Source organism: Falco rusticolus, chromosome 9, assembly GCF_015220075.1.
Source record: "Falco rusticolus isolate bFalRus1 chromosome 9, bFalRus1.pri, whole genome shotgun sequence".
Lineage (NCBI taxonomy): Eukaryota > Metazoa > Chordata > Aves > Falconiformes > Falconidae > Falco > Falco rusticolus.
The window spans coordinates 47,757,221-47,774,872 of NC_051195.1; the positions used below are offsets into that span (position 1 = coordinate 47,757,221).

The window sequence follows — 17,652 nt, forward strand, 5'->3', positions numbered from 1 at the left end:
AGAATGATGAGCACTTCAGCAACCATCTTACTGGGGGGGGTTTCATTCCTGTCATAGGCTACTATTTACGTGTATTTTTTGGAAAAGTGGTTATGTTCTGATTCCACATAATACTGTGGCACCTTACAAGAATTTTTTTTTTCATCATCACATATCCCCATTCTTAGAATATGGTATTTCAGTTGGAAGGGACCTACGACAGTCATCTAGTCCAAGTCTCCTCTATGTGTTCCTTCTTTGTCAGCCACATTCCTCATGGGGCACCAGGGCCAGGGACCCCTTAAATCACTTCTCTTCCTGCACTCGCTTGTATTCACTGCACGGAGCTGGGAAACCCACAGTTTTTTCCCTGCCCCCCCTCTGTCCCGGGACACACCATCTGGGAAATCAGGGTGACAGAGCTGCAGATCCTTGCAGGTACGCGCTGGGTTATGTTGAGTGCCCAAGGGATGCTTCATTTGCTCAATTTCCAGTTTCAAGGAATTCAGTGAGCCAAAAATTTCCTCCATGCCATCTGCATAGTCCATGTAGTTGTCAGCGTTTCCGTCGTCCACCAGCTGGCTGGCATCAATGTTTCGCCTGGTCCTCTTGGAAGACTGGATGGGCAGTGGCTGGATGACTTCTCCAGGAGGACCCTGATTTGTGGGGAGAGAAGATACGGCTTCTCATTGCATTGGCAGTGGGGAGGAGACAGAAGAGATGACCAAAGCAGCCACCAGTGCTGAGAAGCAGCATCAGAAGATACACGCTAGCCATGTAAAACACCCATGATGGTACTGATAAAAACGCTGGCCACCAGGCTTGAACACCGCATCCATCTTCTCTTGTCACCTTCCTAGTACTAACTTCTCCCTTCACATTCTGCTTTTTCCCCAGCATCTCCAAGTGATGCCAGTCCACTGCTAGGACTCCTGATATCCTGATTCTTTGTCCAAAAATCTGCTTCTTAACATTACACCACCATTAAATCTGAGCCTCATTTCACTGTACTTCACTGTACACACGAACTTCATGTAATGGGTTCTACTTACAGGAGGCCCTGGGGGACCAGGAAGACCCGATTCACCCTTTGGACCTGTTGGACCCTGGGTGGAAAAACAAGGGAAAAACATGTGAGTTACTCAAGAAAAAGCACTTGTCACTTATATCACATCTCAAACATTACTTCTTTTAATAGTCACTTGTGGCAAAAACTTTCTTCCTGTCCTTTCAGGCGCACAAGAGGAGTCTCCTCACAGCCCCCCAAGAAAATGCTGGGCTTTTTTTGTTGTTGTTGTTTTTGTTATTTTCAATGCTTAGGTAAAAGAAAAGATCAGTCAAATACTTGGGGTTAAACAGCCAAATTTTGCATAGGCTCCTCCAGAAAAGGAAATATCTTCTAATATGTGAAAATGTTAACCCTCAAACCAATTCAAGGGTTTTAGAAATCAAATAAAATCTTAAAATTAATAAAACATTGAATTCTGCATGGGAACAAGACATTAGGAAGTTGCCTGAGAGGAATTTTTAGCTGCCTGCATAGAAGATCTGTTACATGAAGCTTGCTTCAGCGTCGTATTTCTCACAGAGTTCTTCGCTTTTCAGCTTGCCACCTCCCGCTTCACAGTCTATTTTTAATACCCTCCACCTTCCAGCAGTAGGTTTCCTTCTAAAGGACTAAGCACTGCATTCCTCCTCCTGATCTCTACTGCACTGATGTTCAACGAAGTCCAGTGTGTGCAGCAGAAACCTTTCCCAATTACCATTTCTGGGCTTAGAGAGCCCGGACAGGCTGCATTTGCTACAGTCATCTGGCTAATTGCCTTAATGCCACTGATATGCAGGAGTCGCAGCAGGTTATGCACTTAATAAAAGCCTCCTCAGCCTCTTTGTTTAACCATGTCTATACTCACTGATGATCCTTTAGCACCTTTGGGACCAGGTGGACCCTGTATAGAGAAAAATACAGAAAGGAGTCAGTACATTTCCTAGCAGAGAAGTCATCAGTCTTTCCTTAGAGAGAGACAGAGTGGTGTTATACAAGGCTTTTTTTTTTTTTTAATTCACTTCCCTTCTGTTTCCATTTTTCACATCCACTTGAGTTTGGTGGTGCTTTTATTTGCCTACATATAAAAAGCATTTGTGTCAGACCAATCTGTGTCAGCACTTGGCATTCCTGCTCGGATAGGGACTAGAAAAAGCTGTTGTGTGGTTACCGCAACCTGGGGCTAGCAAATGCTGGTCACCCAAGGGTGCAGGCTGCAGCCTTTGGGCATCAAATGGGGAAAAAAAAAAAAAAAAAAGATGCAAATAGCAAAAAAAAGCAAGAAATCACCATGTGATTGTAGACAATCCAAAAGAAAGGGGGAAAGAAACAAGATGGGCTCATTCCCCTGCCTCCATCACACCACGGCACACGTGCCCATCTCTCAGCTCACACATCACACGTCACCCCCCCAGTGCCCCTGTAACTCAATCAAGTGGTTCTAATGGGCTCAGCTGGGCAATCCCATTCCCATCAGCATTCTCATACAAAGTCAGGCCAGAAGGACTGAGCTGGGTATATCTGGGAGCACCATGAATGACTCCAGGACTGTGTAACTCCCTAGGAATTAAACAATAATTATTTGTCACATACCGGTAATCCTGGTGGCCCTGGAGGTCCAATTGGTCCAGAAGGACCTGTGATACCCTGAAAAATAAAAGCAGAACAACATGGATTTGCATGCAGCGATGCTGGCATATAACTATACAACTAACACCTGCTCACAGATGACCACGTGGTTTTGCAGGACTCCATTCAAACCCGAAGCTTTAGCTGGTTTTTATGCATGTGCATGATGCAGACAAGAGCATGACCAGGGAATCTCATATCTTGTTTAGGCACACAGCTTGAAAAATCAGCCCTCTAGATGCATACTTATTGTTACCATTTCTCCAAGTCTATTCAACTCTTTTCATATGACCCTTGAGAATCTGCTTGCTACTAAAATGGGTCATTTTGGAGCATCTCTACATTTCACATGTACAATAAACCCCATTAATAGAGAAAATAGAAAATATTCCTCAAAAATGAGCCTCTTGCTAAGGTTGACCATCTCTGCTATGCCCTACCTCCTCAAGGGCAGCAAACCCCACAGCTCAAAAGCACATTCCATGAAGGTCTTATGGAATATTTACCTGTTCTCCTTTGGGTCCTGCTGAGCCCTGGGGGCCTGGGAGACCTCTGTCACCTTTTTCTCCTTGCTCTCCCGGTGGTCCAATAAGACCAATTAAACCTGGATGACCCTAGGGGAAAGCAGCAGATGTTAATTATGATCTCTCGCCGGAGGTAACTGAATGCCAAAGCGACCCAGCAAAGATATTTCTAGATAAAAACCCAAATATCTAAGCAAGGTGATAGGAGTTGGTAGCTGCCCCTGACACCTGGAAGTGGCAGAGCAGGAAAAGCACCAGATTTTTGCAACAGAAAATGCTACAAATGCAGAAAGGGAACTGCTGCACTAGAGCACCTGCTCGTTTTGTGTGCTACCATATATTACATAAATTTCTACAACACTGAGAATCATGCCCTAAAGCAAGCCAGGTGTCTGCAGCTCCCTAAGCCCTCTGCTAACGTGCCCGTGTCCAGGCAGCCTTGACAACTGGAGCTGCCATGGACTGCAAGGGCCAACATAGAGGAATGCAGCAATTTGGCTCCTCCACGTCACCTAATCATCACCACTGCTGGTGATACGGGCATGGGAAACCCAGACTGGGATCCAGACAGGCAGTGGCACATGCTTACCCACAGCACAACCTGTTTTATTTCTTAGGGCACACTCACGACTCTCCATTGCTCCTCTAAAGATATGTCCAATGCTTCCAGAACATAAGGGTGCGCACAGGGGGCTGGTGGCACTCCTCAGCCTTGTCCTGCCAGCTGCAGGACCCCTCTACAATGACCTTTTTTCCCCCACACCCAGGTCATACAGCAAGATGGTGTGTGCTGTTCTTACCTTCTCCCCTTTAGGACCAGAGTCTCCTTTAAGACCAGGCAAACCTGCTGGGCCCTTTGGGAGATAGCAGGGGGGAAAGAAAAAAGGAGAGAATGAACTAATGTAAAATGCATTCACTCGTTTCAAAACCTCATGGAATTTGATGGTCTGGACATACCATTGGGCCTGGAGGACCATCTGGGCCAGGGGATCCTGGGAGACCTTGTTCACCCTGTAAAACAGTGCAATTCCCTCAAAACAATTATTCACGATAGCACTTCTCCCACTGGGATTATTCACTCATCCTCATCTGGTCCCTGTGCCAGGTAACATTTGCCCTGGCTTCTCACAGATGGTAAAGGCAAGAGGATTTGTGTTCCTTTCATGCTCAAATCTCCACTGGAAAAGGGACTTTTGGAAGTCATGGAAACTCTCACCCATGGAGAGTGGGAGCTCTTGGGAGCAGACCCAAGATTCAAATAAAACACGCTGGGAGATGATATTCACTATGGTACTGTTTCCACTAAATATGTTTTATCTGCTGTCAGGCATTTAAGCATAGAGAGACCATTACACTGGGAGAAAGGCATCTTCCAAGGCAGACTTTACGGTAAAGCACCAGGAACAACCCTGCCCAGAAACTTTCTCAGACTTTGCTCAGTTTGGGAATACTTACAACTGGACCAGGAATCCCTCGAAGGCCATCAGGGCCAGGCTTCCCTGGAGCACCTTGGGGACCAATTGGGCCAGTCTTCCCAGGAGGTCCTTCCAAACCAGCTTCACCCTAGATGCAAGAGGCAGCACGGTTTAATTTGCATTGGGGCATCGAATGATCTTCTCAAATACGCTGTGGTTGCTGCTAGGATGTCACAGAGTGAATGCAGGTCATGATTAATGCAGAATCCCAGAGGCAAAGTACGCAGAACTTTCTGTTCGTTGATTTTCCTACCACTCCCTACCCCTTATGCACTGAGGACAAGCCTCCAAACTCGTTCGCTTTCCACCCTTGCCTATTTCTGCTGATTTCCAGCAGGAACAGCCCTTTGGCTGTGAGCTCTCTGGAGCAGAAAGCTGTCCTGGGCTCAGTCCTGGGAGATGAGCTAGCAGAGGACATCCTTCGCCATCAGCTTTCCTGCAGCTGCCACAACAACTGGATCTATAACTTGCAATCCCACCCTACGTGTCCCCACCACCCCTACCAGAACAGTCACGGTCCAGTAACACTGTGTTTGCCTTGGGAAAGGATGTAGGGCTGTGCACACCATATTATTTACAACACATTAAATTACCAAATATGGCACTTTGTCATTTCAAAACATGAAAAACATTCCCATGACCTTATCGAGCCCTAATTGTCTCCTCCGAGTTTGTTAAAAGATGAAACATAAGCTTAGACCTGAGGCCGATGGACCCAAATTCAGCCTAATTTTTTGTTATACACAGCAAAATCAAATCCCTGTCATTTAAACACCAGCGTTGTCAGAGGGTTATCTTTTAGGGATACAAAGGACACAACAGAAGTGAAATCCCGTTCAGCTCTTACCTTGGCTCCTTTCTCTCCTTGTCTTCCTTCAGGACCGGCTGGACCAGGAGGGCCCTAGAGAAAGCACAAAATAGATGCAAAACAATTAGATTGCACTGATCTGCAACGGTCTATTGGAATTAGCAAAATGATGCTACAGCCCCAGGGAAGGAGACAAAATGGAGACAAATATCTCTGAAAAGCTTTTTAAATTAGCTTCTTGCTAAATGAATCCCTGAGCTCTGCCAGCAAGGCAGGAAGAGCAGGAGCACCTCACATTTGTGTTTTCTTTTGGGTGTTAAGATCTCAGAAAAATCCATGGGATTCGGTGACAACTTTCCCATCAATTTCCAATTATGTGCTGTTGATGGCACATAAATGATTTTTTGAAATTATTATCTATTTTACATGCTACTGCCTTACATTTACCGTAGATCTAGAAATAACATTAGTTTCAAAAAGTCAATGCAAATACATTTGGAAAAATGCTCCTAAACAATCAGCTTACCCTTTTTCCTGGGGGTCCGGAGGGGCCTGGCTCTCCCGTGGGACCAGGGGAACCCTAGATGGAGAGGGGAGGAGAACAAGCCATAACTGCACCACGAGACATGGGAAGGAGGAGCAAACATGTAAAACTCGAGTCGAGATCTAAAGTTTATGCTAAGCCAAGGCGTGGGCTGCTAGTACAACTCCCGACACCTCCTCGGGGCTGCAGGTGGTATCTTGTTTTATCCCTTCCCACCACGAAGTACCATAAGGCATGGCAAAGTTAAGATGAAAGACTTAGATTTTGTTTTTCCTTAAGTTCATTTTTGCTTTCAGGATGTATTGCTAAGCAGCCTGGATGGATGGCAGCAGGCAGGCTGACACAGACAGGAGGGACAGGTATCAGGGGACCAGTGAAGCAGAAGCTGGTGGGAATTAGATGCTGTACATCATTCTGTGTTAAAAGCCTTTGGACCTGCACACAGAAGCTGTGGGAACTGGTGGGGAACAGATCTCATCTATCCAGTTACTTACAGTCTGTCCAGGTTCACCATCATCACCTTTGTCACCAGGGGGACCATCTTGACCCTAGAAAGGAAGAAGAAAGAAACAAGCAGGTGTATTTTGGGTATGAATAGGGTTGAGCAGACTGTTAGCAGCAGCAGATGTGCTTCAGCTGGTCTTCATGTCACCAAGTACTGTCCCTTCCCATCCCCTGCTGAGAACATGGGCAACAGCAAAGGTCCTGTGCCAAATCCTGTGGGTAGCAGCAGCCACATAGCTGCTGTCCCAGAGCTTGTAGCATGGTCAGATAATCTTATGGTAGGACTGCCTACTCTTCCCAAAGTAAAGTAAATGCCTGAGGAGCTGCTGGTGAATGAACAGTGCACAGCTGATTTTCCAGTAAACCAACAGGAGGAACCGAATGGCCCTTCCGTGAGACAAACACTTACAGCTGGACCAGGTTCTCCAGGAGGACCAGGGTCACCAGGGAAACCAACTGGACCCTGCAAAGAGAGAAAGAGGATATCCCCAAGTCAGAGAGACTGCAGAGCACTACTGCCTGCTACCCTAGCGACAACACAGGGAGTCACCCTACCGAGCAAAACCTCAGTTCCCTACCCTCAAACACAACCCCAGACCGCATCCCATCTTTGCATCTTCAGTAATTCCATTCAGTCACTGCCACCAGCTCAGCTCTGCATCCAGACTACACAAAGCTCCGAAGGCAACACTAGGAGCTTCATTTAGTTTTTCTTAAACATATTGGACAAGTGACAGCGAAACCCCCACAGCTTTGGGGAATGCGCAGATTAGAAGACTTTGCTTTTGCTTACTACATGATGTGCAACATTTTTTCACAGGAAGATCCTCTCAAAGCATTTAATGACTAAAACATTTCACTATTCTTCTCCATACAATGTCTATTGTGTACTTCAAATGATTTTGAGACCAGCTTTCAGATAACAAACTTCAACCAATAACGCGATATCCAAAAAACCCATCTGTTAAGAGATGACTAACTCCCCTGCCTCCTCTGCTGTTTCATGCCATCTTTGCTTATCGCATAATAAATTTCTTCAGCCAGCAAGCATCAAAGAAGCCGGCAAGATAAATACTGTACCATTGTCATCTGGTATAAATCAGTATAGCTCTACTGGCTTCAATAGAGCTACAGCAATTAGCATCAGCGGGGATCTGATCCTAGAGGTACAACTCCCAAATTCACATAAATCTCCCCTAGACTATTTTGGAAGCTTCGCTCTGGTGCAGAGGACCTTGGCAATACGTAAACTCAAAGACGAAGTAAACCTGTGGAAGGCCCTCTCCATAGGGGTGAGTTTTCTGCTAGCCTGCAAAAAAAGACTAAGAATTCAAGTTTTTCTAGAAGATATGGTATGGCTGGGTCTTTCCTTCATTACCATCCTAAAGAAGGGGACTAATATCACATATTAGTGGAGCGATGGTAAACCATTTCAAATTTCCACAAAAACGTCTGGAAAACATATCTTCATGCAGAAGTCCCTGCTGGGCAGACAAGGAAGCACTGCTTGGGCAGGAGGGGGTACTTACAGGGCTGCCTTTGGGACCGTCATCACCTGGTGGACCTTTGGGGCCGGGTGGACCAGCAGCACCAGAGGGACCTGCTTCACCCTTTTCACCTCTTTCACCTTTAGGACCCTGTAAAGCAAAAAAGGTGTTTCTATTATTCAGGAAAACAATTTACGGCTCTCTAATTATCCTTTAATCAGTTCTGAGGAAGAAGCTCTATTTGTATCTCCAAACACGAGGATATGATTTAGCAGTCCCTTCCCACAAAGATTAAATGGTGTTCATGGTGTTCAGTCGTGGGTAGCCCGTATTCGGTGACTAAACGTTACACCAAAAATAACAAGTAACATGGCACTGTGTTGCCCAGCACCCAAACCAAGGACGTGGCTGGTTCAATCCTGCAGCCCCATCCACATCCATGTCTCTGGCACCCCTTCAAGCAGCTCCCCAAGGGACAGCGCTGAAGATAAGCTCTCCTTCATCAGAACAAGAGCCACTCTGTAGCATACTTACCGGGAGGCCAACCTCGCCGGGAAGACCAGGCTCACCAGATTCACCAGGTTCACCCTGCAGAGGGCAAAAAGGGATGAGCACGCTCATATTTCTGCAGGGTGCGAAGTTTGCTGCTGATGTAGCGAAGCCCCTGCATGAGTGTTGTAGCAAATTCCTGAGGGCTTCGATCAGGTTTGCCTGGATGTTTTACCTTCTCTCCTACTGCACCAGGATTTCCTATTCCCCCGGAAGGACCCTGTGGACCATCTGCTCCTGGTGGTCCAGATGGACCTCTGGGTCCAGGTGGGCCTGGTGGGCCCTGAGGAGAAGGGAAGACAAATTTAAGACATGTTTCTTGGAGCAACGTCTATGTCAGTGATGAAAAAAAAGTATGAAAGCATCTCACCATTTGCCCAACGTCACCTGTTTCTCCCTTCTCACCAGGTGGCCCAGGCAAGCCCTGTGGAGGTGGAGGGAATGAGTTTTAGCTGTGAACATCTCAGGTGGAGCCCCAGTTCTCGTTACCCTAAGCCCTCCCTCGATGCTGCAGATTACCTGCAAGCCCACCGGGCCAGGGGGACCGGGGAAACCTCGGGGTCCTTCATCACCTTTCTGACCAAAGAGGCCTTGCTGTCCTCTGGGACCTGGCTCTCCATCGGCACCCTACGAGGCAAAAGTCTAACACAGCTTAGCAAGGACACAAGGTAGATGCAAAGCCGCGGCCCCACCGCCTCCTGCTGCAAACAGCAGCAATGCCCTGACGATGTGTTGGGCATCATCAGCAGTGCCAGACAGAAACCGCCAACCCTTGCAGAACTTCCCAGATTTTACGGTAAGAAAGGGCATTTCTGCTAACAGGGAACAATACTCACAGCTGGGCCAGGCTGGCCGATGGGACCCTGCGGGCCAGTAGGACCTGGTGGACCCTGTCATGAAACACAAGTGCAATGTCAGTGTTAGTAGCACAGAGTAAAAAAAAAACAAACCTCACCTGGAAAAGGCAACACCCTTCAACACAGCCCCCATTAAACATGCACTAATTCCCCAAACACAGACGGAGGACAGGGTCAAGTCTTCTGGACACACCACCAATCCTCAGCCCTGGTGCCAGTAGCAAAGCAGATACATCTAAACATATTTTTGCTCCAGCAAAGCAGTATCACACCACTCCTCTCTAGATGCTGATGTGTAATTTATCTTCCTCAGGCTCTGAGCAGCACATAAAGGGTGCTTCGGGGTGCTGCAAGCAAGAGAAAAGGAACTACAGCCAAACCCAGCTTCAACGGCAAGGGCTTCTAATGTTTCACAGGTATTTACACAGTACATGAGGGACATGGAAACTTCTCAGTGTCTTGCTGGGAGCCGGAGGCTCACACTTCAGGCACTCACTCTTTTTTTACATTGTGTAGGTACTTGGAGAAGAAAGCAGATGACAAAGCAATGACAGAAGTAAATTAAGATTATATTGTTTTCTGTTTCCAGCAAGTCTCACAAATAACCGTGCTCCTCCAGGGAAGCAGCTACGACGATGTCCACCCCACTCACCTGCTCTCCTTTGTCGCCCTTGCTGCCCTTCTGGCCAGGCTCCCCAATCTCACCCTGCCAGGTACAAAGAGCCACAGTTAGTTCACTTGGTGCCCACCTCCATATCTCAGCATTCAAGCAATAGTCCTGTGTATCTGCATCCCCATCACAAAGACGTCTATTCCCACAGAAATACCCAAGAAAGTTCTGGAAAAGGCCAGAGATTTGGCCACCCCAAGTGTAACCAAGCCCTTTTATATTCTCAAACCTTTCTTAGCTGCCATGTGATGCAAGAAACAGTATTTTGCAGACCTTGTTAGCAGCAATAAGCGATTCATCCCAGCTAACGTTTTCTAAGAATCCTTCAGTCCAGAGGGGCTTAATGAGAGAGTGGGGAAAGGTAATTAATTTGGAAAAGCCAGGCACCTGCGGGCAGGCCACCTGCTACAGGCTTTGGGGAGGCGAACTGTGTTTTCAGCAAGCAGTTTGGCTGGCAGAGCACATGCATCCCAGTTCTCCTGCTGCTCCCCAGACTGAATGCTGCTGACCTCGCGGGACTGCAAGCGCCAGAAAATATCCTGGTGTTAGGACCAGCTGCACATCCAACCCGACGTGGTGGAAGGCAGCATGGTGACAATGGGGCATGTTGCCCGGTTCCTTCCCAGAGAGACCCTGCACAGCAGGGAGCTGCTCTCACCTTGTCTCCATCCTCTCCGGGGGGGCCGACAGGACCTGCTGGACCCGGCAGTCCCACTGGTCCCTGGATGCCATCCCGGCCAGCCGGTCCCTGGGGACCCTTCTCGCCCTGGAAGCAGAACAAGCAGGCAGGTCACACCGAGCTCTCCTCCACCCTCCAACCAACCCCTTACATCCCATTAATGTTTTATTCAGCTGCTAATGACCACCCCTGACTATATGGGCACATATAGCAAAACAGGTTTCCAGCTGATACTTCACTGGGTTCTCTGTGCTCGCTATCTAAAACAAGATAAAGTTTCTGTCTTGAAAGATAAAGGAAAAAAAAAAAAAGACAGACAAGTATCTACAGTGAATACCCAGAGAACAGCTGCGATTTCATTGCTGTAGCAATATAATCAGATTTAATCTGAACCCTCTGCCATCTCTCTCTGGATGCCAAACAAGACCCCAACTAATTTTTATTCTCACAAGCCCGTTTTTAGTGATTCTGTTCCTGGCTGTCCCAGCACACTCACTGCCTGCTCCCTCCCTGGCTGATCCCCAACAAATGAACATTTCTCAGGAGGCACCGAGCTCACTCCTGAGCTTCTGGACAAAGGAAAACACCTAAAGTGAATAAAGCAATCTCTGCTGGCCTCCTGCTTAAAGATCCACTCATATTCCTCAGGCCTGGAGCCTTCAGTCAAATTTGTTTGTTTATAGGAACTGAACAGTGAATATTTTTCAGTTTCCTTGTACATAATTTAATTGCATCTGAATCCTGGGTGCTCTCTTCTGAATAATTAGATGCCACATAAATTGCCTATTCATCCATCCACTGGTACATCATATAGGTACTTGACAGGACAGACATTCATAAAGCTGATTCACTAGGAAATTTTTGCCTCTGGACTAGCTGCTGGAGTTTCTAATAAGCCAGCAAATGTGGAATACAGTGGCTGATAAAACACTTCTGATAACAACCATCAATCACCGTAAGTGTCCTCACGGAGTCTGAAATCACTAATGCCAACGTTTGCTCATTTTGCTGGTCTGAAGCTGAGCTTAAGATTGAGGCAGGCAACCCAAAAGTCCCTGCAAAAGCCTTTGGGCATGAATTAAGAGGCACAGCCTTCCTCCTTAGGTCTGTCATGGTGCTGCACTCTTCAGGGACAGGAATAGTCATCCTAGCCCACATTCTCCTGCCTGCACGTGATATTTCACACGCGTGCCTGAGGAGCGAAAGATGTGAGAGTTTGCGCGGGCTGGCTGGTGAAGGCTCAGGAGAGGGACCATATGGCAGGACTCAGCCACGCTCTGCTCGGGCTCCTGCTGAGCACAGCTCTTTCCATGGGCACCAGCGGGATGCCTGGGAACACTGATGCTGCGGCAGCACGCAGCATCCCAGGAAGCGGAGCTGAAACCTGCACAGCACCTTCCTGCGCTGCCCTTCAGCTGGGGCAGAGTGCGGGTAGGGATTTATTTGGGCTCAGTGGGAAGTGCTGCTACCATTGCATCCTTGTGAACAGTGATGGAGCTAGCTCACTTCTTTGCCCAGAGGCTTGTCCTTTGGCTGTTTGTCACCAGAAGGTCACACAGGTTGTCATTCCACCTCTTCAGTCCTCATCCCTTCTCATTGCCTGAAGACATTTCAGCCCCTGGGATCACATCCATTTTTGATAGCACGAGTGTCACAAACGGGGCAGATAAGCAGCTAATGTGCAGTGGCTTGATGTACCCATGATGAAAAAAATTGCTTTCTATTTTTTTTTTTTTTTATTTAAGTCTTATACACCTACCCCAGGGACTGTGTCTCCATGCTCAGCTCCCTACTGTACACATTTCTATTTGACACACAGCTGTTAATATTTATACTGGTACTTACTGGGGCTCCCTTTTCACCTGCGGGTCCCGGAGGTCCCTGGGGACCAGGTCGCCCTGGCAAGCCTATCGGGCCGGCTGATCCCGCGGGACCGCGCTCGCCAGGAGAGCCCTGTTCAGGGAAGAAGGAAGGAAGCGTTAACTGGAGTATTGAGCTTCATCTATACACAAAGAAAACCAGCAGTAGGATGCTGCAAATGCATCATCAGTGAGTAAGCACTTTCGATGGGGCGACTGCCACGTGATGATTTAGTACCACCAGCCTAAGGGGTCCTGCAGGTCTTTTTTGGGTTAAAATCCCTGGAAGGGCTGGGTTCTCCTCTGGATGGTGCAGGCAGCTCAGTTCCTGGGGGCACATTATCAGCTTGGAACAAGAGCACAACCTCCCTTCACAGCCAAGGCATCAGGGAGGTTGGATTCTGAGTGTTTTCTTCCAGGAGCGCTGCACTGAGAACAAATCTCAAGTGGGGACAACTTGCAGAGGGCAAGCAGGTGATTAAGAAGCAAAATCCTTGATGTCCTGAATCATTCCAGTTCCCTCAGCTTGTCACGTATGTTCACACAGCTGGCACCACAAAATGACTGAACTATTACATGCGTGTCTTGTGAAATAAAGCAATATCCAGCAAGTCGTTGGTTAGTGCAAAGGAAATAACGGGTAAAGGCCTGAGCTGTGACTAACCCTCTGGCTTGGCTTGCCAAGCTTGTAAAGGCATTAGGTGGTGCCTGTAAGGGCAAGGATACTCACTGCTGGACCTGGGGGGCCTGGGGGACCTTCGTTGCCTTTCAGCCCTGGAGCACCCTGGAGGGAGGAAAACAGAGTCATTTGGGGAGGTGGGTGCTGCACCGCCCAGGCATCCTTCCCTCTGGAAGGACCGAGCAGCCTCTACTCACAATGGGACCAGGGAGACCTCTCTCTCCGGGGAAGCCTCGCAAGCCGGGGGGACCGTCCTTTCCTGGGAGGCCGGCGGGACCAGGGTCCCCCTGCAACGAGAGTGACAAATAGCTGAGGATCTGCAGACTCCGTAGAGACTCAGCTCCTCTCTCCGGGCTCAAGTCATGAGACACTGTGAAGCATCATTTCGTTTCTGAATCATCCTTCTCCATCTCTGCGAGAGGGGCAGGCAGCCGGGCTTGCACAGAGGGTGAATTCAGGAGGCTGGTAGTTCCTACCTTGGTCCCTTCTTTTCCAGTGAGGCCAGGAAGACCTTGTTCACCTGGGGGACCTGGAGGGCCTGGATGTCCCCGCTCACCCATTGGCCCTGTCTCACCGGTCGGACCCTGAAGAAACAGAGATCAGGGAGGAGATGGTGGGTATCAGCAGAACAAGCACTGAAGGAAGAGGTACAGGCCATCAGTTTATAATCCTTTAGGTTGCAACTGCATGGAAGACGCTCCTTCCCTTAGTTGTCCCAGGCAGTGGCACCAGGAATCCCTGGAGAGATGCCTCCTTTGGCATCTAAAGGGACCTTGTTTTGGAAGCAGGCAACACTGCACTTGACATACTAGAGGCATTGGGAACCTCCGGAATGAAAGGGTTCACATAAATGAGACATGATGACTACACCTATTATGCTTTGGGTTTGGGTTTTGTTTTGCAGTGGTTTTTTCTTCAATTGAAAACTTCCTAGGTACTCTACAATCATGCTGATTTTCTTATATGGGGCATAAATAATGGATTAGGCTTTTACTACATGGCAATTACTGACTGCCTCTGTGCTGTACACGGGCACTAACGGTGACGAGTGGAGCATTAGCCCCAGTGCAGAAGGTTCCCAAGTGGCCCATTTTGGAGGAGGACAAAAGCCACATGCATGAGACTGTAACACCCCTGCACGGTGGTGTCCACTGGGACTGTGGTTGTAATTCATGTCACGCTGCAGGGTGCCACTTAATGTAAGCAGAACGATAACACTGCAATCGCTCAGCAACCACAGATCACGCTAACTACGCGCAGCAGAGCCAAATAAAATTGCCATAGAACCTAATTTGCACTTCAGAAGACAGACACAGCCAGGGAATTGCCCCTAATCAGGGAATTTACAAATCAGGGACTTTACACTATCATTAAAGAGGACACATTAATTACTTTCTAATTAAAGAGCAACCTCCCCAGTAGTTCAGGAAAGAAGACTCAACCCAAAGCCAGTCCTGTTCAGTCTAGGACTTCCTACAGAATTGATCAGTGAGCCTCGCATGCCTGTAGTTAAGGGGTACAAATTCTGGTTGCGCAGTCACTATTTCCAGATTTCACAGAGTTCTTTGTGACTAAAAGAAAAATAGCCCAACTCTGACAGAATCTGGCAGCACCTGATATTAAAGGAGGATGTATTCCTTCACAGCGGCATGTAAGAGCGCTCTGGCATCACGCTTACACTGCCCAGCCACTGTACAGCCCTTGGAGATCTTGTTTAATTCTCTGGCTGCTTCAGGTTTTTCAGTCAGGTTGTGTGTAGCTGGTCTCTCTCTCACCTTACACCAATTTTACACCAGGGTAGCTCTGTTCAGCTCACAGCAGCCACCTTATTTACAGCAGCCTTCGGGCACATTTTCTAAATAGCATCCTTACGCCCCAACAGGGTGGGCTGGGACCCACTGGGGTATTTCACACCTTGGCCAGGAATTTCAAAGCTATGAAGCTTGCTTCAGTGTGACTTCACCTTCCCTGGCAGAGTCTCTATGCTGTGTAACCTGCAGTCTTAGCAGCTCCAGCTGAACCATCAGAGCTGGGAGAGCCCACAGACCCAAACTGGGGAAGATGAGCTGCAGAGGGCTGCTGCAAGCCATTTGTTTCTTACCTGAGGGCCTACAACACCGGGGGGTCCTGGAGGGCCAGTCTTGCCTTGGAAACCCTGTAAGAGAAAGGTAAAAGAGAAAGAGATGACACTTGTGCCAAGGAGTACCCCAGCGAGGGTCACATACGCCACCCAACTGCTCCTCCTCTGGTGAAACTACTGACCGGGAAGGGATGGACACCCAAAGATAAAAGAAACAAGAAATCAAACAGAAAGTGGAAAATACGTCTTTGTACATTTATACAGGAGTGAAACAGAGGAAGAAGAAGGGATTCTGAAAGCTCAGCTCTGCTGTTTTCATGGAGCTTTTGTGGTTTGGCTGAGGGACTGGCCATATATATAAAAAAAATCTGCTATGCTCATAAAACCTATAGAGGAAATAACTATTAAAAAATCAGTGTGTTTCTTCATGCTGAGCGATTCTTCGAAGCCATTCCCTTCTGTTCTGGTCCTGGTTTAAGCTTAGCTCTGTTTCAGGCTGAGCTCCCAGGAGCTCGGAGGCTGGGTAACCGTCACCCACTTTTGGCACTGGCAGCGCCAACCCCCGCCGAAGCCTGAACCCCCCAGCCTGGGGGGCTGAGCGGAGCTTTATTTCCTCCCTCAACATCTGTTGAAAGAAATCACAAACTTGTTTCTCTCCAAATACTGACGAGTAGCGAAGTCTCCATGACAGCTACTCATAATGTCATTTTGAAGAGTGACAATAACAAACTATCACTGCTGCCATTGTTTAGCTCTCCTAAGCCACTCTTTAAAAAGCACATTAATTATCATTCTTACTATAGCATGCTGACAAGCTTGAGAAATGTCATTTAGGGCATACAGGCTATTTTCTCATTGCCACAAAGAGTATCAGATAAATCCCAAGCCAACGGTAATGTGTCATGCTAAAAAAACCTACTCAATGCTATTCTAGCTGTCTGCAGATCACAGAAAACATCCTGTCATTGATGGGGAAATAGCAAAACATCTTTGTGAAATGAATGTACAATTTAAACTCTTATCGCAGAAAAATATTTCAGCCATTTCTATGCATGACTTTTCCTGTTAATCCGAAGAAAGGGGTTTCCTTTTATCCTATTTGAGCCTTGGGCACAGGGTATTTAGAATTTTTCATGGGTTGTTTAGATCCAATCTTTGTAAATCTAATATGGCCAAATATTTCTGCATCCTTCAGCATGCCTATTTGCTGCTAAATGAAAAGCAAAGCCCAGGGAAGTTTCTGACACACAGATTTCATGTCTAGGTTTTCTTGCACGAAGGTACATAGTGCACTGACAAGGCTACTGCTGGGGAAATAGTATTTAATTTGGTTTTATGTTTCTTGCCTTGCTTTTTGGCACTGTGTAAGGGAAAGAGGGACAAAAAAGGGACTCCTGCTACCTGGGTCTGCACGTCTGCGTGCATCCCAAGAGGATGCAGGGGAAAGTGGTCTTCGCAAGCTTGTTCACAGCACAGATTAACAGAGTTTTTGCTTTCTGGAAGGATTGCCTATGATAGGCAAGCTACTGCTGCAATGATTGAAGGAAGCTATTAGGGAGTACTTTCAGACCCAAAATAATTGAAAGCCTATTTCTTCATCCATATCCATGCAGCCCTGGAGTTTGAGGCTTTATTCCAGCCTCAAAAGTTGACAACAGCAGATGCAAGCAAAGTTTTTACTGCTGCTTCCAATTTGAATGTAGGTGTCCTGGATGTTACACATCACTCAGTCAAAGACGACTAAATGTCACAGTTAGGCTCTGGCAGGTGAAAACTCCTCTCTTCACCTTTAAGTTAATCCTGACCTAAGGACTGTGTGTTCAAAAATACCACAACCACTGCCTTACAGTCTTACGGAGTGTAAATAAATATCTGGTGTTGTGCCGAGCAGTATTTGCATTGCCTAGCTTAGCAAATGCCAGGCAAGTTAATTAAATTGTTGTGTGATAAGTTGAGGGGAAAAAATGCATAATGTGCAAAGCCTTTTTAATGCTCATTTGCTAGGAAAGGCAGTGGAGAAAAATGCAAAGCTGAGTAGAGGAAATCGGGTTTTCTTTTCCCCTGTAAAATAAACACAGAACAAAGAATCTACCTGCTAACATGCAGCATGCAGTGCTGGGGAGAGGGACATACTAACAACAGCAAATGAGCTGGATTGTAAACAGCTGAGGAAAAAGAATAAACATCCCCAAAAATGCCAAACAGAAGGATGCTAATTACTGCATGCAGAGGAATACATGGCAGAAGGGTCATTTTTGCTTAGGGTATCCTTCAAGCAAAATAG

At 47.3% G+C, this 17,652-nt stretch overlaps 1 protein-coding gene across 2 annotated transcripts in view; it reads right to left on the bottom strand.

Annotated features, from left to right (window-relative positions):
• COL5A1 (collagen type V alpha 1 chain) overlaps window positions 1-17,652 on the bottom strand; it is a 160,382-nt gene that overhangs the window by 12,396 nt on the left and 130,334 nt on the right. For both annotated transcript variants that reach the window (XM_037399981.1, XM_037399980.1), the window contains exons 38-62: window positions 15,390-15,443; window positions 13,765-13,872; window positions 13,486-13,575; window positions 13,340-13,393; window positions 12,596-12,703; window positions 10,730-10,837; window positions 10,054-10,107; window positions 9,381-9,434; window positions 9,064-9,171; window positions 8,915-8,968; window positions 8,720-8,827; window positions 8,530-8,583; window positions 8,038-8,145; window positions 6,918-6,971; window positions 6,499-6,552; window positions 5,987-6,040; window positions 5,500-5,553; window positions 4,633-4,740; window positions 4,135-4,188; window positions 3,978-4,031; window positions 3,160-3,267; window positions 2,618-2,671; window positions 1,893-1,928; window positions 1,032-1,085; window positions 377-635 (exon numbers count right to left, since the gene is read on the bottom strand). In XM_037399981.1, coding sequence (XP_037255878.1) covers window positions 377-635; window positions 1,032-1,085; window positions 1,893-1,928; window positions 2,618-2,671; window positions 3,160-3,267; window positions 3,978-4,031; window positions 4,135-4,188; window positions 4,633-4,740; window positions 5,500-5,553; window positions 5,987-6,040; window positions 6,499-6,552; window positions 6,918-6,971; window positions 8,038-8,145; window positions 8,530-8,583; window positions 8,720-8,827; window positions 8,915-8,968; window positions 9,064-9,171; window positions 9,381-9,434; window positions 10,054-10,107; window positions 10,730-10,837; window positions 12,596-12,703; window positions 13,340-13,393; window positions 13,486-13,575; window positions 13,765-13,872; window positions 15,390-15,443 — 2,005 coding nt within the window. The remainder of the gene's footprint in view (window positions 1-376; window positions 636-1,031; window positions 1,086-1,892; window positions 1,929-2,617; window positions 2,672-3,159; window positions 3,268-3,977; window positions 4,032-4,134; window positions 4,189-4,632; window positions 4,741-5,499; window positions 5,554-5,986; window positions 6,041-6,498; window positions 6,553-6,917; window positions 6,972-8,037; window positions 8,146-8,529; window positions 8,584-8,719; window positions 8,828-8,914; window positions 8,969-9,063; window positions 9,172-9,380; window positions 9,435-10,053; window positions 10,108-10,729; window positions 10,838-12,595; window positions 12,704-13,339; window positions 13,394-13,485; window positions 13,576-13,764; window positions 13,873-15,389; window positions 15,444-17,652) is intronic.